The sequence below is a fragment of the Urocampus carinirostris genome, chromosome 17 (genome assembly GCF_059441175.1).
Source record: "Urocampus carinirostris isolate Australia breed hairy pipefish chromosome 17, RoL_Ucar_1.0, whole genome shotgun sequence".
Taxonomy (NCBI): Eukaryota; Metazoa; Chordata; class Actinopteri; order Syngnathiformes; family Syngnathidae; genus Urocampus; species Urocampus carinirostris.
The window spans coordinates 6554273-6576700 of NC_142365.1; the positions used below are offsets into that span (position 1 = coordinate 6554273).

At 38.6% G+C, this 22428-nt stretch overlaps 1 protein-coding gene across 2 annotated transcripts in view; it reads right to left on the minus strand.

Moving 5' to 3' along the window:
* Positions 1 to 13254, minus strand: part of LOC148349025 (roundabout homolog 2-like) — a 134654-nt gene extending 121400 nt beyond the window's left edge. The window contains exons 1-2 of one of the 2 annotated variants that reach the window (XM_088320769.1): positions 12805 to 13254; positions 9018 to 9338 (exon numbers count right to left, since the gene is read on the minus strand). In XM_088320769.1, coding sequence (XP_088176895.1) covers positions 9018 to 9338; positions 12805 to 12862 — 379 coding nt within the window. In that variant the 5' untranslated portion in view covers positions 12863 to 13254. The remainder of the gene's footprint in view (positions 1 to 9017; positions 9339 to 12804) is intronic. The other variant, XM_088320770.1, reaches the window with a different exon arrangement.
* Positions 13255 to 22428: the final 9174 nt, after the last annotated feature.

A 22428-nucleotide genomic window follows, 5' to 3' on the forward strand; every position in this document is an offset into this window, starting at 1 on the left:
TTCCATCTTTCAAGTCATCTTCCTTAAAGGTAGTCCCAAATCTCCACTTCAAGATTTTTCAAGCCATCTTTCTTAAAGGTAGTCCCAAATCTCCACTTCAAGATTTCTCTTCACTCCAAGACCCTCTCTGCCGTTTCCCCCCATCCCTAAATAAACGTCCTTAATGCGACGCAATTGTGGTCATCGTCCGTCTGATCCGTGACAGATAGCGCTAATTGTAAAAACCGAGTTTGAAATAAAAAATAAATAAAGGGATAATTTGACATATATAAACAAGTGAAAACATTATTTTAACTGGCAAACACTGATTTGTTATTCCTTGTTTTGAAAAAAGACATTATAGGCATCATACACATCATATCAAGAACTGTCTTTCATCGTTTTATACTTCAGGCAGAACATGCACGCCATGGTAGACAACAGACAGGACATGACATTATCAGTAGCAATTGTTAGCAAGACATTGCTCGAAAAATATTTTCTCAATTTCTATCGTTTGACTCCACCCGGTGACGGTGTGCTTCACTATGGATGAAAAACCTGAACTAAACAAGGTCGGTGGTTCGCGCCCCGGCCGAGTCATTCCTAAGACTTAAAAAGTGGTCGGCGGCGCCCTCTGTTGGCTGCGGCTGCATCGGCTCGCTACAACGGGTCAGGTGCAATCGACATTTCGTTCTGTGTACATTGTTACACAGAATGACAATGCAAGGAAATTATTATTATTATTATTATTATTTGATGAGGTTTGTTTCCGTTTCTCTTAGTACTAGTGAAGGGTTGCTTAAATGTGATTTGGAAATATTGCCTTTTAATATTAGAGGTCTCTGTTGAATATATTCTTATATAGTTTTTTGCGTATTTTATGTGTAATTAATGTAACTATATCAGGCTTTGGTCACTCTTTTCGTTGTGTGATACGCAGGGTTGGGTAGGGTTACTTTAACTTGATTACTTTCAATTACTTTTGGATTACTCCAATACCATATATGCTAATAAAAGACAAAAGAAACTAAATATGAATAAAATGACTCAATTTTGTGCAGGTTTGGGGAGTAACGGAATACATGGAACGGCAAAAATGATGTTGGCAAGCTGTTTGGATTTATTTTTATTTTCTTTCTGTCGCATTTTGTGTTAGTTTTGCCGGAGATCAAAGAGATCAAAGCCAGGAGAGAAAGCTTACCACGTGTTGTGAGTCATAATTTTATTCATATTTAGTTTATTTTGTCTTTTATTAGCATGTTTGGTATTGGAGTAATCCAAAAGTCATTGAAAGTAATCCAGTTAAAGTAACCCTACCCAACCCTGGCGATACGTCGCAGTTAGCTCGACCTTTTCAAAGTTTATTCTCAGTATAAAGACTGCATTTATAATTTTTTTTGGCCTGTTTCAAAGTTTTTTTTCCATTTGGGAAAATTCCTCGATTTCCTGAAATGTTGGAAATCTCGATGACCCAAGTGGCGACCAAGAATCCGGTAAGGATCTGATTCATCGTTTAGCTCTGCACCAAGGTCACAGTAGGAATTGTATTACTCTTTAATCTTAACTGTGGACTCATGAACTTTAAGAAACCAGCGATACCCTTATATTTGGGATTCCCTGAATTGGAAGACACAGGAGATACGTTGTCTTTGCTTATTTGATGGTGACCCCAAATCATGGGAAAGTTTAGTGTTAGAGCGACCCTCGCTAGTTTGTAATAAATGCTTCATCTATGCTAACTATTTGGGCAGCACTCAAACTGTAGCCACCAAAGCATTGTTTTCTATCATTTTTTTGGGCACGGCACATTTAAATCGATGTACACCGATCCTAGCAAGACAGAAAAAAGGATAGAAAGAAAGGAAAGAAGCAGGATATTAAAGAAGCAAGAAAGAAAGAAAGGAAAGAAGCAAGAAAGAAAGAAAGAAAGGGAAGAAGCAAGAAAGAAAGGAAAAGAAGCAAGCAAGAGAGAAAATAGGCAGGAAAGAAAGGAAAGAAGTAAGAAAGAAAGGAAAGAAGCAAGAAAGGAATGAAGGAAGAAAGGAAATAAGCAAGAAAGGAAAGAAGGAAGAAAGGAAAAGAAGCAAGAAAGAAAGGAAAGAAGCAAGAAAGGAAAGAAGCAAGTAACAAATGAAGAAAGAAAGAAAGAAAAGACGCAAGAAACAAAGAAAGAATGGAAAAGAAGCAAGAAAGAAAGAAAGAAAGGAAGCAAGAAATGAAAGAAGCAATAAAGGAAAGAAGGAAGAAAGGAAAAGAAGCAAGAAAGAAAGGAAAGAAGCAAGAAAGAAAGAAAGAAAGAAAGAAAGAAAGAAAGGAAGGAAAAGAAGCAAGGCAGGAGGAAGAAAGGAAAGAAACTAGCAAGAAATGAAGAAAGAAAGAAAGAAAGAAAAGAAGCAAGCAAGCAAGCAAGAAAGAAAGAAAGAAAGGGAAAAAAGCAAGAAAGAAAGGATAGAAGCAAGAAAGAAAGGAAAGAAGCAAGAAATTAAAGAAGCAATAAAGGAAAGAAGGAAGAAAGGAAAAGAAGCAAAAATAAAAGAAAGAAGCAAGAAAGAAAAAAAGAGAGAAAGAAATAAAGGAAAAGAAGCAAGAAAGAAAGGAAAGAAGCAAGAAAGGAAAGAAGCAAGTAACAAATGAAGAAAGAAAGAAAGAAAAGAAGCAAGAAACAAAGAAAGAATGGAAAAGAAGCAAGAAAGAAAGAAAGGAAGCAAGAAATGAAAGAAGCAATAAAGGAAAGAAGGAAGAAAGGAAAAGAAGCAAGAAAGAAAGGAAAGAAGCAAGAAAGAAAGAAAGAAAGAAAGAAAGAAAGAAAGAAAGAAAGAAAGAAAGAAAGAAAGAAAGAAAGAAAGGAAGGAAAAGAAGCAAGACAGGAGGAAGAAAGGAAAGAAACTAGCAAGAAATGAAGAAAGAAAGAAAGAAAGAAAAGAAGCAAGCAAGCAAGCAAGAAAGAAAGGGAAAAAAGCAAGAAAGAAAGGATAGAAGCAAGAAATTAAAGAAGCAATAAAGGAAAGAAGGAAGAAAGGAAAAGAAGCAAAAAGAAAAGAAAGAAGCAAGAAAGAAAAAAAGAAAGAAAGAAATAAAGGAAAAGAAGCAAGAAAGAAAGAAAGAAAGAAAGGAAAAGAAGCAAGAAAGAAGCAAGAAAGGAAAGAAGGAAGAAAGGAAGAAAGAGAGAAAGAAAAGAAAGAAGCAAGAGAAAAATTATATAATTCAATCTTTACTAACATTTTTACAATATTTTACTTCAGATCACACTTTGAAATTCTTAGTCAGGATTTCAAAATAAAGCAAATATTTATAACGACAAAAAACATTATTCCATTTTTGACCCTTTCTTTGGTCGGAGAGCTTTTTGAATGTTTTTTTATTATCACTATTTATTATTTATTATTTATTATCATTTATTTGTTCTGAGAGCAAGCAGGAGCCAATAGCGCTTATTACTAATTTACTACACCAGCGAGTCAATCGTAGCCGAAATACATTTGCTAATAGCTGCTGAATGGACGCAGCAACATCTGAGTTTTACACCCCGCCCACCCGTCCGCTTCAGAGCCTTGCCCGACTGTCGGAATCCTGAACAAACACAACGGGAAAGCGCAAATAGCGAACGGGGGCGGCCTAAATGATTGCATCCATGCGAGGCGTTTTGTGAGCGAACACCATTTCATGCCTGGGGGGAGAATGGCGTCGACTCTCAAATGATGCCAATTAGGCTAATGTTGTTTACCGCGGTGTCCGCGGCGCCTGACGGTTCCAAGGAATGTTCCACGCTGACGGGAGTGAAGCCGGGGTTAAGGTTGTCCGGGATGACCTTCAAACCATGTGATGTCATTCGCAATTTTAGTCAGTCTTCAGTTTTTTTCAGTGCTCCCAAAATACAGTGGAACCTCGGTTCTCGACCATAATCCGTTCCAGAACCCAGTTCGAAAACCGATTTGTTCGATCACCGAAATCATTTTTCCCATTAAAGATAATGTAAATCGTTTTAATCCGTTCCAACACCCTGAATGTTTACCCTGAATGTTTAACGTAAACATCAAGCTAACCCAGGCTAATCGTACGTTTGTGTTATCGTAATCTTCCGTACTAACATGAACGTGTAAAAATAAAAAGTCATTTAGCGCCCGGGTCTCCACAACAAGTGGCTAGCGCTTCATTGGAAAGGGGGCTCCCTTCCAACACCCTGAATAATGGGCTCCGTTCCAAACACCCTGAATGTTTAACTTGAATGTTTAACGTAAACAAAGCTAACCCAGGCTAATCATACGTTCGCGTTATCGTAATCTTCCCTACAAAAGACCACGCTAACACGAACGTGTAAAAATGAAAAAAAAAATGATAAAGAAAATAATAATCAATAGGATTTCTTACCTTTGTGGTGGTCAGCAGAAGGCGCAGGTGGAGGTTGGGGTATTCCCTAGCAAGATCAGCACACCTTCTTCATATTTTGCTATTATTTCTTTCTTAAATGCAATAGTTGTACGCACTACTCTTCTTTTTTCACCTGTAGCAACTTAGCTTAGCTTACTCCGATTTTCTGACCGAACAGCAAAGCAAGAATTTCTCAAAATTTTTGGTCGGACTCCGATTTGTTCGAACTGAGAGGCGTTCGAAAACCGGGGTTCCACTGTACTTCTTGAACTCGGGGGAGAATAATCTTGAAATGGATGTTTTCAAATGCAAAACTGATTGAGTTTGAATACGTAATGTATTCATTAACAGATGTAGGCGGCGGGAAGGCACCTGCCTAAAACTCACATTCCAAATAAGAGAGGAGATTTTGAATTCCGAATGTCTGCCAAGGCTCAGAAATGCAAATGAGCTCGGCTTTTATTTAAAAGCTCCGCAAAATGAAATTCCATTGCGGTTGTGCGCGAGGTCGGGCTTCTTTATTCAAGAGGATCAGTGGAGAAGAAAAAAATAATCTGGATTCTGTAGGTTTTTTCTTTCAAAACAGTGACCGATATTTTCAAGTTATGAAGTATGTGAGCAAGAAGAAATATTCCAGAAAATGATCTTTTTTTTGTCTTTAGTTATTGCATATAAAACCTAAAATACAGGACAACTGCATAGCAACTGTCAACATCATTATAATCACAATCCCCATAGCAACTGCATAGCTTTTTATAACTTAATAGTGCATCTCAACTGAAGTCATCATTACAAAAGCCAGAGCGACTGCATAGCAACTGACAACATCATCATCTAAGAGCTCACAGAAACTGCACTGCAACTGACAACGTATTCAACTCAAAGATCGTAGCAACTGAAAACAATGGAAAACTTCAAAGTGCATGATTATTTACATAGTAACTGTCTACATCGTCATGGCGAGGTATGTTGCAACTGCACAGCATTGGGAAAAAAAAAATCAACACTGACGGCATAGCGAGCTATAATAACTGACCATTTCCTTGTCAAAAAAGAAAACCACCTCATACTGACAACTTCATCGAGGAGTAAAATGCCCACAATTACTGTACGGAACCCGAAATTGTGATAATTAAGGAGTGCATAGCAACAAAACAGCAACTGACAACATAACAATCAAAAACTGTAGCAAGAGACAACCTCATAACTTAAAATTACATTATGATCCGCAGAGTAACTGACAACTTTATTGTCAAAGATCATAACAATGGAAGAAATAGTCACTAATAGGATAGCAATGTATGACAAGTGACAACTTTCTCTTCAAATTGCATCTACCATTTGCATAACAACTGAAAACACCATCAAAAAACAAAAGTCGCTCAGGCATAACAGCTGAACATTTGATAGTAAAATAGCGGACGATAACTACATAGCAACCGACAACATCTGCACTTGGATAGTAACGACTGCATAGCAACTGACAACATAATCATCAAAGAGCACCCATAAACTGTGTGACAACTGACAATGTTCAAATCAAATCAAATTCATCTATAAAGCATTTCTCAGGCAAAACATTGCCACTCAAAGTGCTGTATTAAAAACATTTAGTGTACAATAAAACAAAAAAATACCTTCCTTTATACCCAACCTACATCCCCAAAACACTGAATACACAAACAGAGATAAAATGTGCTTACAGCAAGGCACAGACCAACCATGTGAGGAAAAGGACAAACTGATAGGAATGGCAGCAAATGGCCTCAGGATTTGCAGCTATTAAACCACAACCTACCAGTGTTTATAACAGATGCACATGATAAAACACTGAAATATTACAAATCTAAATAATCATAAAAAATAAAAACACAACGACAGCAAAACAAAAACAATGCTAAATATAAAATATTGTATGTTACGGTAAAAAGTTAAAAGTTATACAAATCAAACTAAATACATTGAAATGATATTATTACAAGGATCATAGCAACTACATAATAACAGACAATTTCCCCACCAAACACTGCATTATCAACCGCATGGCAACTGACAGCGTCATCATCGCAACAACTATAGTACGGTAACTGCATGATAGTTGAAAACATCAACATTGGGGACACAGAAACTTCTTACCAACGTCATCATCAAAACGTAAATTACTACTCCATAACAACTGACAACGTAATCAAAGGATAGATAGAAAGCAACTTGCAATGGAACTGGCAATTTTAACATCAAAAAGCGTATAGCAACTACATCGCAACTGAAGATATTCTAATCATAAGGGGTCATAGCAATTGCATAGTAACTGACAATGTCATCATCACCGCAACATAGCAACTCGAAACCAGCTAACAACTGACAGCGTCATCATCGCAGGAACCATAGTACTGTAACTGCATAACAGTTGAAAACATCAACACTGGGGACACAGAAACTTTGTAGCAACGTCATCATCAAAACGCAAATTACAACTCCATAACAACTGACAACGTAATCAACGGATGGATAGCAGGCTCATGTATTGTAATCATAAAGTTTGTAACAACGGCAATGGAACTGGCAACTTTAACATCAAAAAGCGTACAGCAACTACATCGCAACTGAAGATATTCGAATCATAAGGGTCATAGCAATTGCATAGCAACTGACAATGTCATCATCACCGCAACATAGCAACTCAAAACCAGCTAACAACTGACAGCGTCATCATCTCAGGTACCATAGTACTGTAACTGCATAACAGTTGAAAACATCAACACTGGGGACACAGACACTTTGTAGCAACGTCATCATCAAAACGCAAATTACAACTACATAACAACTGACAAAGTAATCAACAAATGGATAGCAGGCTCATGTATTGTCATCATAAAGTTTGTAACAACGGCAATGGAACTGGCAACTTTAACATCAAAAAGCGTACAGCAACTACATCGCAACTGAAGATATTCTAATCATAAGGGTCATAGCAATTGCATAGTAACTGACAGTGTCATCATTGCCGCCACATAGCAAGTCAAAACCAGCTAACAACCTCATCATCAAAAAGCTCATAGCGACTGAATGACAATTGACAGCGTAGTTGAAGGTTAAACAGAAGGACCTATTGGAAAATGCATAGCAACTGAACATCTTATCATCAAGGAGCACATAGCAAATGCATAGAAACTGAAAACGTTTTCAAAGAGCACAAAGCAACCATGATCAAAATTGTATTATTGTAAGGATCATTACAACTGCAGGGCAATATAGACATGAGTAATCAGAGTGCATAACAACTGCATCATAACTGCATAGAAACTAATTTCTTACCATTTCGAAGTTGTGTTGATCTCTCATTTTATAAGAGATCAACAAAACTTCAAAAAGCACAAAAAAAGTCACGAATGCATAATTTTTTCAATGTAGTTTTAGGTGAAGTGGTTTGGAGTGGGGATTGTATATGTCACTAAATTTATTATTTTTAACTTTTGAATTTGGGATTTTGTTTGTTGAACAAATTGCCGCCAATCCCAGGTGATTTGTCCCTGCTCATAATACAAAAACGCTCAGGATGGGGTTTTGGGTGAAGTGGCTTGGGGTGAGAATTGTTTTTTAGAATTGGTCTGGAGAAGTGTGTTTTCATTGTCAACTTTGGATGTGGGATTTCATTGGCTGAGGCTTATTTTATCAGATTCCTCTCTGGTCAAGAGCAAAAAAGTTATGATAGGGTTTTGGGTTATTTGGTTTGGGGTGGTGATCGAGTACATGAATTGGTCAGGGGTGGGATTTGGTTACCTCAATCAAATCAATTTATTCTAACTTTTTGATCGAGGATTTTGCTGGTTGAATGAAGTGCCACCTATCCCAGCTGATTTGTCACCTGTCACTAGAGCAAAGATTCTTATGATGGAGTTTTGGGTGAGGTGGTTAGGGGAGGAGTTGTTTACGTCAATAGGTCTGGAGTGGCACTTCTTTACATAAATCAAATTAATGTATTGAAATTGGTCGGTATGGGATTTGGTTAAATACATTCCCGCCTATCCCAGTAGATGCATCACTGGTCACGAGAGCAAAAAGCTTAGGATGGGGGTTGGGGTGAATTGGTTTGGGGTGGCAGATGTTTCTGTGAATTTGTTTGGGGTAAGGGTTGTTCACGTCAATCATAAGTATTTATTTAAACTGTTGGATGTGGGATTTTGTTGGTTGGATGAATTGCTGTCTATCCCAATCGATTTGTCACCGGTCACAAGAGCAAAATGCTTATGATGGTGTTTTGGGTGAGGTGGTTTGGGGTGAAGGTTATTTAAGTGAATTCATCTGGGGTGGTGTTTGTTCAATTCAATCAAATCTATGTGTGTAAATATTTAGATGTGGGATTTTGTTGGTTGAATAAATTTCTGCCCATCTTTGTGGATTTGTACCAACCCATATGCACTTTCCAGGGGACATCTTACTGCCCCCACCACTTCCTTTTTACCACGAGATGAAAAACAGAAAATTGAAGAAACCAGTGTGGGTGTTCATGGATGCTTGAGCATGAGTGCATCTTGTTCACGGCAATAACTCAGCTCAGTTTAGCTCTGAATGGCTAAGCCAATCGCCCCCAGCCTCTCTCCCACATAGAGAAGAGCGCAAACAGTAAGAGCAAGTAAACCCAGCCCGGAGATACTCCGACTTACGAGCTACTTCAAGAGACGCGTTCCTGCTCACGGCCTCGCCTAGGTAGTTTCGGGCCACGCAGACGTAACTTCCGTCGTCAGGTTTACTCCTGCGCCCGTGGACGATGCGCAGGAAGAAGAGAGAGCCGCTAGGTAGTAGCATGCGGTGCGAGCGAGGGTTGTCCGTCTCCACCCGTTCGCCGTCCTTGTACCATTCCACCGTGGGGGCCGGGCGACCCTCCGCCTTGCAGTTGAGCGTGGCCGGTTCCCCCTTGGACACGATTAGGTCCGAGGGGTGCTCCACGATGCGGGGAGGGGAGTCTTCTTGGCGTACTCGAGACCCTACGGGGGAGAAACGTTGTGTTAGTTTCGGGCAGTGGTTCTCAAATGGGGGTTTAAAAAAGGACCATGGGTTTCAAAAGAAATCTCTTAATTGTCTCATCTCAACTCATTAGCTACATTATCCTCAGTAGGGTCTCGGGGGTGCTGGAGCCCATCCCAGCAATCATCGGGCCGTGGGCAGGGGACACCCGCCCCCTGGGCACCGGCTGTAGAAGATTTTCTAATTTGCGTGTGTGCTTTTTAAGGGTGGGTTGTGGGTTTTGCCGGTTGCTGGTTCATTGCGTTTTCTGTTCTGCATTAATCTGTTCTGTCTGTCTTGAGGAAACCTGTGTTTGCACGTTCTGAGTAAAAGCCTGTTTTGTTATTATTCCTAGTTTGATTTCCTGTTTGCCTGTAAGCCTGTTTTTGTTTTGTTTTGTCCCTGAGTGTTGGACAACTTTTATTTTGCTAAATAAAAGTACTGATCGCTAACGCGAATGAGTTCATCCTTCCTGCCTCCTGCCTCCGATCTGGTCCGGTCTCTTGACAAAACGGCAAAATTTAAGAATGGAACAGGTGAAGGTAAAATAGTTAAATATGAAAAAAATATTTATGGTTAATCATTATTTATCGTTTAAAATGTAGCCTTTATTGATATATGGCAAAGTATTACTTGAGTGCTAGCTGAAACATGTTTATATACATATATACATTAGCTGTTTAGCTCGTTGATACATTTTCAGTCATTTCAATTGATTCACAAGAGGAGCCGCTTCAATTAGCTGGGTAGTAAACCGTGTTCCTTCACACTCAATCAAAGACTGCCAGATTCTTCTTTTGCAGACGTGTTTTTTTCAGCTTTGACTAAAGTGTCCGACCTTGGTCCTTCCCGTATCCATTTAACATATCTCAATTTTACTTTTGTTAGGATGAAACTCATTTTCATTTCAAGATGAGGTCATAACACATCTCGGGTATAAGTCCTCGTGCTTTTTGCAAGCTCCGGTACATCGGTAATGTAATGTTATTGCTCTTAGGAAATGAAAGTCTGCTTGGCGAATATAATAAAAGATCCGTCGCTGCCACAATAGTTTGTCTGGAGGAGTATTAAAGGCTCGTGTTATCAGTGAATGTTTTATTTGCTCTTTTTTTGGAATTCAAGTTCAATTTACCATCAATCATTTGAAACCACGTAACATTAAACATCTGCAAATATGCTTAGTCTTCTTTGAAAGTACCTTTTAGAGGAATTTGCTTTGATCCTGTGCCTCGGGGAGCTGTCCATGGTTCTGAATAAGAGGTCAACTCCTCTTAGCGTTCCAAGCAGTCTGTCTCTGACATGATCTGTGTTTGGGTGCTTTCTGTGAGATTTTTTTCTCTTTGGTGTCTTAAGGATATGATGTCACGAGGTTTTTCCCAAGGATGTGATGACAAAAAGAGTTTTCGGACTATCTAAGGGCACTGCGATCTTCCACGGCTTTGTCGGATTACTGTTTCTCCCCGTATCTTGTTTTCTTACAGTCATTCCTGCAATTATTTTATCAGAGTTTGAATATATGTCTTTCCTTGTCTTATTTTCATGTTTTGTTCAGTTAGTTAGTAAATGGTTCAACATATCCAGCATTGTCTTTCTAGTTACTCATTGAAACACAAGCTCAAATACCTCCATAAAACAGGGTTAGTCACCGAAAATGATTCCGGTACCAAACCCCCTCCCAAAAAACAATGATATAAAAAGTTAAAAAATTATCAAATAAATGATCTGATGTTATCTAGTGATATGAAAGTATAAAATTTAGTTACAGTTAATGTGCCTCATTATATGTCTTAGTTGTTCGTGATGGCTCATTCGCTGTTGTTCTGTCCAAATGTGGGATAGTTTATTTTGTTGTTCCTCATTCATGTTTTGTTTTGTTAGAGTCGGTCGGTGTTGAAACAGGATGTAGTGCAAAAAATAAAAATATAATCCTTTTGGCAGAAAAAATATTTTATGTGTATTTGTTCTAGTTTCATTTTCACTTGTCTCAGTCAACTCAAAATGATCAATTTGTGTTACATTGTAGATATTTTTTTTTCATTTTACATACTTTATTTCTCATCTTAGTAGGAAATATTACTTAAACTAAGCTCAATAATCTATTATTGTTAGATAATAAAGTTTGCGTTTTTAAATTAGTTTTTTTTCTATTTTTATTTTTAAAAATAAAAATACAAAAAATACAATCTCTCAAAACTAAAAAAAAAAATCGGATTTAATAAAAACTACTGCTAAGGGTATATGAATATTTTTTTGGTTTGTTTTGTTTCTTTGCAGTACCTAAATTTTTCTTTCCACACGTGAGTATGTCCCCTGTGTCTCCTTCCTTTGGTGTTTTGTTCAGTTAGTACTTGTTGTTTTTCCAATGTCCCCTGCATTGTCTTCCTTTCACGTTTTGTTCAGATAGTATAAGTGTTTATTTTTCATGGTCTGGTTTCCATGGCATCTTTGTTATTGTTCTGCCCTAAATGGGAATGATCCGTTTGTTCATTATTTTTTCATGTTTGGTTTTGTTAGAGCTAGTTGTTGTTGTAATATTATGTAGATGTTCTATCATCCACGAGAATGTCCCATGTGTATTCTCGCTTTAATGTTATGTTCATTTTGAAATAGTTATTCCAATATATCCTGTGATTTCCTACGTTTGTGTTTTGTTCATTTATGCATAGTATTTTTTTCAGAATAATGTAACAGGGATTCGTAGTCGAGACTGTGTACGAGTTACTTTGAATTATCAGGTTCCAAGTGAACTTTACTGTTTTCTTTGTTTTGTTTTTTTCAAGCATTATCCAATTTTTTCATTTTCTGTAAATAAATCATTTTCTAAAATCTGATTTTAGGTCTATTTATGTGAGATCCAATTATCTGGAGACGTCAAAATCTGATACTTTCAGCTTCAAATGAGTTATGTGGTTACAATCAGGAAGTAACTCCGGAAAAGTCTGTCCACAAGATAACGGAGTCAGTCTGCTCTCCTTGTTGATGCATAACACAGAATAGGTATAATAATCAAGGGCAATATTCTTGGCTGTAGCCTCCTCCGGCAGTCAAACGTGCTGAAAATGTCAATGCCAACCTTTTACCTTGGAGACCCTCATATGAAACTCGAACAAGAAGCATTTTCATACCAAGCACCTTCTCTACAGCAGATGGACGAATTGAGTTAAATAAGCCAAGCTTGCCAACTTAATATAATAAGGAAAGCAGCGCCTTGTGTTAATTGGGAACTCATTTGTTTCACTCAATTGGAAAAAAATACTTCAGGTGTTGCAGGAAGTCATCCATCAAGTTCGAACGGAATTAGTGAAACGGGAAAAAATGCATTCAAGTGTGCGCTTTTGTTGCGTTTGAGAAGAAACGAGCCATCCGGATCACACGAGCGCGCGCGTTTGCACGATTCAAGCGCAAAAAGCGCGTCGCGGATAAATAGGCACACAAAAGATTGCTTACCGTTGCTTGTTTGGGCGTAAAGAAGTCCACAGAGAAACAAATATTGGACAGGACCCATTCTGGCATATTGACCCCTGCAGCTGCCGGTGCGCAAATTCCTTCTCCTGGAGCCGGGGGGGTTGGTGGGTGTTTTTTTTTTTTTTTAAAAGGCGATCAATCCTTGTCTTCACCTTTGTGACTTTGGGACGTGGATACTTTCAAGCTTTTTCAGTCGCATTCATTCCCGCATTAACAGATAAAGGGTTAAGTAAGATTAATCCGCGGTCACCAAGTGCCGACCGCGCCAGCGACGCTTCCACGCGGGTCCCGGCACATTCTCCTTCGCCCCGCCAGCTCGGGACACGAGAAGCGCTGATGGCAAGATGATAGAGATGGAGAGAAGAGCGGTGGAGGGAGGACAAACGGTGCAGCAGCTCCAGCCTCGCGGCGCCCCTCCTTTCTCCACGCTCACGCCTGGACTGGGAATCCAACCAATCAATAAGAAAGCACGCCAGAATATTTGCCCCTCAGCCACTACAGTGCTGCTTACAGATGTTGGAACTAGTTGGCTTTTCTGAAGTGATTTCAAATCACGATAGCTGGAAAATGCGCTAAAACGTATTCGCAAACACAGCTGGATGTATGAGTTTTGGAATATACGATCTATTTGCTGGAGTGTACTTATGTTTGTGTTTGTTGCTTTTTATTTAGGCAAATCACAAAAAACACCATCAACCATTGTGTAACAAAACTAAACACTAACCTTTTTGCACAAAAAAAACGGCAGTATAATTGAATTATACAGTAAATAAACATGTGCCTGGAGGGAGTATATGCTGAAGCCGAAAAATTTAAGTGCCTCCCCCTATTCTATGTTTTATTTGTAGAAAATACATTATATAATGTAGGTTACTTTTTTGCTTATTTTACATTTTCCAGATTTTGGATCCATTCCCACCACCTATATGCTGTTTACATGTTTCCTAGAGTTCTAAGACGATTCTGAAATCAATCCGAGGGACCTGTGTAAACTAGTACAGTAAACCCTCGCTTACACAAGGTTCACTTTTCACGGCCTTTCTACCTCACTGCTTTGCATCGTGCATTATGCTCTGTATTCTAATTGGCTAAAGATTCAGTTCATATTCATGACAAAAATTATCATTTGACCGTAGAGTAGTTAGATTTAATATAAACAATGTTTGGTCAGAACTTTTATTAGGTAGAGAAAAAGAGAGAAGGAAAGAGAGAGCAAGAGAGAACCAAAACATGAGAAAGACAGAAAAAAAGGAAAGAGTAAAGAAAAAAGAGAGAAAATTGGACAAAGAGAGAAAAACAGAGGGAAAATTGAGAGAAAGAAAAAAAAAAATTCTGTAAAGCCCTTTGAGACTCTTTGTCACGCCCAGAACAGAGGTAGGACCCAAATGCGTAACATTACTCACAAGTTTATTGAAATATAGAGGAAAGGCGGTGCCAGGGATCCGGTGGACGCGGGAAATAAGCCGCTCACAGGATCAGAACGTGTTCCGAATGCGGAAGTGGATCTTCTCGAGCGGGAGATCGTGGTGTAGTTGGATGGAAAAACAGGTCGTTAGCCAGGACGGGAGATCAGAATGTGGTCAGGGCAAAAAAAAACAAAAAACGGTTCGTTAGCTGGAATGGGAGATCAAAACGTGGTCGGGGTAAAAAAAACAGGTCATAGCAGGAGCCAACGGGGAAATCAGAAACGGACAAGTGGAAAACGGTTGACAAAACGGGACTGGAACAAAGGAGGGATGAGGCAACAGATGTTGATGTTTTGTGCTTTCATAAAGTGTGCTTTAAAGTCAGTCCGTGTGTGCATATGAACGGTGTGAGTTCGACCAACAGTAGCACTTGTGTAAATGTTTACACCTTCTGTCATTTTGTTATAGAATTGGGGATGTGACTTAATCAGCAACTGAGTGCATTATTGATACTTGAGGGGCATTGCAATATCTAAAACTATAGCAAAAACATAACACAATACCTACAAAAGAAAATTATATGAAAATAATCTGCTGCACCTTCTGGTAACTTGTTTAGCATGTAACAATAAAAACATATACTAAAAAACTGGGATATTCTGGTTAGTCACATTGCACTGCTAATCTTTTGATCCACACGGTATATATATTTAATACTTTTAAAAAACCAGTAAAAACGGTTAAAACTAGAGAAAATACACTTAAGGTAAGCGCATTTTTCTCTTTATGAGACTATTTTTGTTTTGTTTTACTGACAAAATAAGTTTAAAAAGCTTGATAATTACGACGGATACTCTTAAAAAAATAAAACATTTTACTGTTAACAAACAATTTTATATCTGCGGACTAGAAAATAAAAAAACTTAAACAAAATACAACGTTAATAGTACAACTAACGATACTAACCCACCTTTGTGGTTGTCTTCCCTGAACATAGCATACGTTTCCATCGCTTCAAGTCCTTGGTATTGCTTGTCGATACGGCTTCACGTCGTCAACTGAACGATAAAACCACAAAGATGCTCCACTTGAGCCGCTATTGATCCCACAATTGACATGAAACCATTTCCTGACCGCACTTTTCATAGCAGTGGATCGAATAATAAACCCAGTGATGGACCGCTGACGGAATGATTTGAATCCGTGCTTTCAAAAGAATATTTAAATGATTGTCTAATTACAGTAGTCCCTCACTGTATCGCGGTTTTCTTTTACTAGATTGGAGATTGACATCATGCACTGTTTCCTGCTAAACGATCGCAGTGCCCGTTTTTTTCTGCCTGTGTCTGCCTGGGGTCACGCCTTTGCAATCTTCCACATCAGCAGTAACTTTTATACTTTCATATCACTCGATAGCATCAGATCACAACATTTATTTGATCATTTTTTAACCTTTTATATCGGATTTTCGGTACGGGAAACCTTTTCTGTGACTAACTTTGTTTTATGGAGACATTTGAGCTTGTGTTTCAATGAATAAATAAATGGAAAATGGTTTCCCCTTATTTAATTCACTTTGATGTTTGTTGTTCCTATTTTAGCAAAATAGTTTAAATGTGGTAAAAATAAATGACTAAACAAAAACATAATCGGATGAATACATGAATACATAAATACATAAATAAATTAATACATACATACATATATACATATATGCAAATAGATAAGCCAATGACAGCTAATTTAGCTAACTTCAATTGTAATTTATAGTATTTTTGTCACGGAATGGAGTGGAGGGAAGGGGTGACCGGACCAGAACGGAGGCAGGAGGCAGGAAGGGAGAACTCAATTGCGTAACGATCCAAAAACTTTTATTCACAAAAATAAAAGTTGTCCAAAACTCTGGGACATGACAAAACAAACTGTTGATTCTTCCAACTCAACTAAACAGGACAAGGCATAACAGAACGGACAAAGTTTTAAACTAAAACAAGACAAGGCATAGCAGACCGGGGAATGTGTAGATATAATGAGCCAGCGCCCGCCAAACCCACAACCCAGCCTTAAGTAGCAGACCAGCAATCAGCTGATCTGCTTCAGCTTGAGTTCGGGGGCGTGGCATACTGGTCGTCATGCCGACCGTGACAATTTTAAACCAAAGAAAAATATGTATAGAGTATAACATGGACAAAGACTGGGATAAAAATAATATGATAAACAAAATAAAAGAAAAAATCTATTAGTGATTTACCTTTACGAGTGTGTGCAAATAATGAAAACAATATTTCAATTTATTAACAATACAAGCAACAATAAAGCCCCGTATTTGAATTAAAAATTAAAAAAAAAAGCAGAAATACAGAAACATAATTATTCCATCATCGTTTGGATAGCAAAAAGATTAGAAAAGGAAGAGTAATCTAAGTGGTAATGAGCTACTTATTCTATCGTTAACATATGGCAGCTAACTAGCATGGATAAAAGGTACCCAACTGAAAAATAATTTTGCTTATTTCAAGTATAGTTTTTACTGTTTCAATTAAGTAACATTTCAAAAAAGATATAGTAAAACAACCTTGGTAAAAAATAAATAAAATAAAAAATACATGCCACAAGAAAATTGTGACCCAACGACCAAATTGGTTAAGGGATCCACTCACACACTAGCACCCAAAAATAATGAAAACTACCTTAGATTGTCAAATTATTTTAATTAAGGCAACATTAGAGCCAGTATTCAGATTCAACACTGAAAAAATGAAAGAGAAATACTGGGAATTTCTTCTTTGTTTCATGAAAAAAATGTACTTTGGTTTCAAAAAGAAGGTTACTGTACTGGATTAGCTACCTGCTAATGTATTAGCATTTGATAGCTAATGATCCCTGGGAAGGCTTATCCCACTGGAAGATAATTTTGCTCACTTAAAGTATATATTTTAATATTTTAATTAAAAATGAAAGAATATACAATACAATTGTTGACCAAAATTATTGACCTGTACAGTACTATTAGTCCCCAAAAATAACGAACAGAACTGTATTTGTTTGGCGCCAACTGCCTCGGACACTGATTGGCTGCTTGTCTCTTTTTAAACCCCTGTCTTCCTGTCACCCTTTGTCAGTCCGTCTGCGAACCTCTGCCCACCCTAGGCAAGGCTTTCGACCCTGACTCTCTCATGTCCTGATTCCGGTTTGATTCCCGGCTCCAACCCCTTTTCTGAACTTGACTACGTATTTGCTCCCCCGTCCCGGCCATTGATCTGTTTTTCCCCGATCTCGACACTGCCTTCACTTGCCACGGAAATACCACTTCCCTGCGACCAGCGATCTACGGATAATGTGTACTATCTTTTCCCTTCTTCCTAATAAAACTAAGAGAAACGCACGCAAGTGGGTCCTGTCTTTGTTCTGGTCCTGACATTATTATCAATTGAGGCAACATTAGGGTCTGTTTTTGATTCAAGAACGTAACAGAACAACAAGGAAATACATGTTTTGACAGGTAATGGCCCTTGACATTATATAATTTAAAAAATAACGCACTAGTGATCTTTCTTAAGGAAAAGCAGAGAAGCTAAAACATGAAGCACAAATGTTGTTTTATTTGCAGTCCTCCAACTAAATACAAGCATTTGATGGACAGTTCTTCACTTTGGACAGAAATCCATTAAGCTATGTCGAGAAAAGAAATGGTGGACATGTCTATAATATCTGAAACATTTAGGTCAAATGTCCAAACGTATAACTAATAAAACTATAATTGTGTCTTATTGACAAATAAATGCACTTGAGCCACAAGCTACTCTGCTGTGATCTGAAGACAAGCAGAATACGTCTTGAACAAGCCCTCTCTTAGGAGTTCATTTGGCATTAAAATGGATGAATCCAGATGAAAATTCCATGTTGGGATTATGAACGCATGACGGCATTTAATTTTCGACAAATGGACGTCTATTGAGTGATGTGATTTGATTTGCATCAAGGTCCCCTCGTTTTCCCTCGCTTGTAGAGGAGTTTCTAGGCAACAAGGGCAAGCCGGAATCCAAAGGGCTCCTGAGGCCTCTCTGAAATCCACTTTAGTGCTCTCACCTACACGTAACGAGGCAACATCTGGCAGCCACGAAGCCACACCTACATATCACCGGGCCACACCTCCAAACCACAAAGCTAGAAGTTCAGACATTTAAGCCAAAAGGCAACAAAGCCGTACATACATACCACGAAGCCACGTGTACATACTATGAGGCCACAGCCAAATGGTCACAAGGCCACATACGGTTACAGCTTCACAAAAAGATTCCACAAATACGAACCACGAAGCCACATCTACATGCCACGAGGCCCAAACTAGTTCGCGGTTCCATTTTTGCGGGTTCTTGCGGAGCTTCGCGGGTCTAAAAAATCTACCTTACCTTCTCAAAAAAGCATTTATTGACTTGACGCCATTGAGCGCGAGCTTATGTCAACTGAGGACACGGTGTGGACACTCTTATTGTGAAGGGGAGGGGGAGGCCCTGACACAATGCTTAGTCATGGTGAGTTACCGCTTTGCTCACCCCCCATCTTCAACTCCTCCCACCTCACCCCTTTCTTATGTGGCGCTCAGTTTATCAAGGAGGGACTCGGCGACGCGACGTAAGAATATTATCTTCTGTCACATTCAATCTCAAGTTTGACTTTATTATACCAAAAGCGAGCGGTTGTTTGTACTACCTAAACACGGCTAATTGTGTGTGGTTTCGTGTATTTGTTGTAAAAGCCGTTCGATGCCGCTAGCTAAAGTGTGTTGTTATTGTGAGAAAGTAGCTCTTTCACTTTCATTAAAATGAACACAGACCATTTTTCAACTGTTGTTTCCCAAAACGCTTCACAAACACTCATCAAATATCACATTTTCACTGTTTTTATTGTCAATATGTAACCGGTAGTGTTAACAAGCGAAAAAAACTGCGATGGCTGCATGTGGTTGAGAGCGGTTAATACAATCATACTGAATGGTTCGTAGTGGTTTTGCCGAAGTCCTATTCCGTGTAAATTGATTATGTAAGACTTGGCTACACTTGTGGGTCATGTTTTGGTACATTCAGTTCCAGTGTGAAGAGTTCTGGATGAGTCACCCAATAACTCCTTGCCATCATGCCAGCGATCACTTCGGTTTAATGGCGGGGGGGTATACTGCATACCTGTATACGTTTTTTTAAGATTTTTTGAAGGGGAGCCGCTAATTGGTGGATTTTCAGTTTTCGCGGGTGGTCTTGGTCCCCATTAACCGCGATTACCGAGGGATTACTGTACATACCATAAGACCACGACAACACAGCTTCAAGGAAACACCTGTTTATCAGTAGGTCTCACCTTCACTCCAAGACGTCGATGCTTGCATGAATCTAGCCAGCCACTCTCTAAATAGCTTTCTTACGCTGAAAAAGCTCTCCATTTTCATTGTTGGTTGGTCGGTTGGTTGGATCCCTTAACCACTAGAGTCGTAGGGGCCCCATTTTTAATGGTGTGCATCGGGCATCTACAGCGTGGTAGCGCCCATCCCTCTCCAGGCCAACATATGTTCCACCCAGTCTAGAACCTTGGAACTTTCACGTGTTAGGTGAATGTGCTAACCACTGCACTGAGTTTCTAAAATGAAAAAAATATATTTTCTCTATAGCATATGAATAACCTATACTTTTCGTGGACAATATCTCTGTATTATTTGTGATTGCAACATCATTTGCTGTCTGGTAATCCTGAAAGGGTGGATGCCACATTTGCGGTCCCTTCTCAAGGTTTCTTCATTTTCCTCATGTTGAGGTTTTTGAGTTTTTCCTTCCCCTCATGTTGGTTCCAGATCAGGGGATGGTGTAATAATAGTCTGAAAAATAGTCTGTGTAATAACCTGTGCAGCCCTTTGAGACTATTTGTGATTAAGGGCTATACAAATAAAAATGACTTGACTTGACTAGATCTATAGTTGTTATTGTGTCTTAAACTCTTAGTTGGTAAGGACATCAACTTGAGGTAAGTCTAACCTTCAAGGGCTTTAATGAAGGTGGGACACTATTTAGTGGATATCCACTTTTCATGAGAGGTTCTGGTTCCCATCAACCGCAAAAATCGAGGGGTTACTTGAATTTCCACATTTTAAATCCTACAGAGAAATACTTCAGTTGGAGGTGGAAGGTCTATAATGTATAATCTATGGTTACTACCCCTATAAACGGATGCCCCTGGTGAATGCAATGACTGCTGCGGTCAAAAGACAGTTTCATGCAATGAGTGCTGGAGGAATGTCAAGATTGGATGAAGCATGAAAGATGTTTTTGCTCTCAAGTCAAGTCAAATGTATTTATATAGCCCTTAATCACAAAAATGTCTCAAAGGACTGCACAGGATTACAATGGCACAATGACCTGATCTTAAACCAACTGTGTCTGAGAGGGACCACATCTCATTTTATTGTGATTTTGTTGGTTTATTATTGTATGTGATGTGGATGAATCTCTGTGGCCCCATAGTAAAGACTCTAAAGTAGGGGTCTCCAATATTTTTCAAGCTGAGAGTTACTTTTTTATTACTAACTAGAACACAGGGCACCCAATCTGATATGCATTTCTAAATTAAAAACTTATCACGTTATTACAATATTTTTACTGTATTATTTCAAGAATAATGACTGGAAGTAGGATTAAGCAGGGATGCTCTGCAGTGATATATTTTTAGACTTTTCTCCAATAGATTTCATGTTGATTTGCATGTAATTCGTGTAATATACAGAACTTCAGTTTTTAGCCACAGTTTGGAAAAAAAAAATAATGAAATCAATACAATTTGCACAAAAAATATTTAGATTTTGGATCCATTTAGTGCTGTATTTTTGTCCACTGTGTAATGGACTGGAAGAGCTTGAACACTTGTTTGCAATTTCTAGTTTTTGAAGGCAAAATTAGCTTTTGTTGCATGCTGTGAATGTTTTAGCACAGTTGGAGCGTTTTGCAAACAAAATGTCTCATTTTGACCATCATTGCTGCCATTTTGGCCTTTGCACTGTCGGGATTTCTCTAGCTTTAATTTTGAAAATCATTAGGATTCAAACGAATTATTCTTTAGTGCAATAAGTGAACAAATTTGCCTCTAGGGGTTGCTGGTGCACTACCAAAAAATAATCTTTTTTCTCCGGAGGATGCTCGAATTTCCTACACTGATAAAAATAAATAAAAAATAATGTTATTACTTTAAGTTCTTTGAGTTCTGATATGAATTACTAATCCAAGAAAATTGATTCAATGAACCAGGCCGATTGAAATATCACACACAACTTATTAACACAGAATTAATGATAGGAAAAAAGAAAAGGGGGCAAGGATGGCGCCAAAAATTATGGGAGTTGTCGACCGCTGAAATCTTGAAGTTACTTGCACAGAAAGAAAGTTTCCCACTATAATGCGTGTCGATTTGGGGAGAATCCCTTGTAAAAAAAAAAAAAAAACGCTTATTCCCAAGAACCAGCAAACATGGTGTTAAATCTGGAACCGTCTTCTTACTTGTTGTTGCGGAGAGATTTGGTCTCATGTTCCGAATGGTCGCAACATATGGCCCACGTGCTAAACTCAAGGCCGCAGAGCAGGCCCGCACGGCCGCGCCATGTGGCCAGCGTGCGAAGAGCCATTCAAGGAAGTGAAACAGAGGAATAGCTATTGATCAGTTCCTCTTTTTATATGGACAAGGGATGCTTAACCAGATTATGCCTCTTAGATATCTGCGACCACCAGGATCAGATGTCGGTGTTTGAAGTTGCTAAACTCGTTAGAAAGCCAAAGAAGTGAGAAATGTGCGTAATGTTCTGTACTTGAGAATGTCCCTCCAATCGACATAGATACATACGGTGGTAACAATGTTTCATCAATACATAGCCTTGGATGTTTTGAAAACCTCAGAATTCATTATCTTACATGGTGAATTAGTACGTTGGGGAACTGTCCAAAAGGGGACACCGTCGTTCCAACCATTCCAAAGTGAGCCAACCGAAACAAAGAAGGTGGAAGTAATTTATTTGCTGTGCTTATTTGCTCTAAAGCTCTCACTATTTGAAGATTTGAGTTAAAAGCTGCTCAAACCGATCGAAAAAAAAAAGAATGTATCGGTCACAGCACCTTTAATCACAAAACAAGAACGACAGCTTATTGTTTAGAGACGGCTCAATATCTTT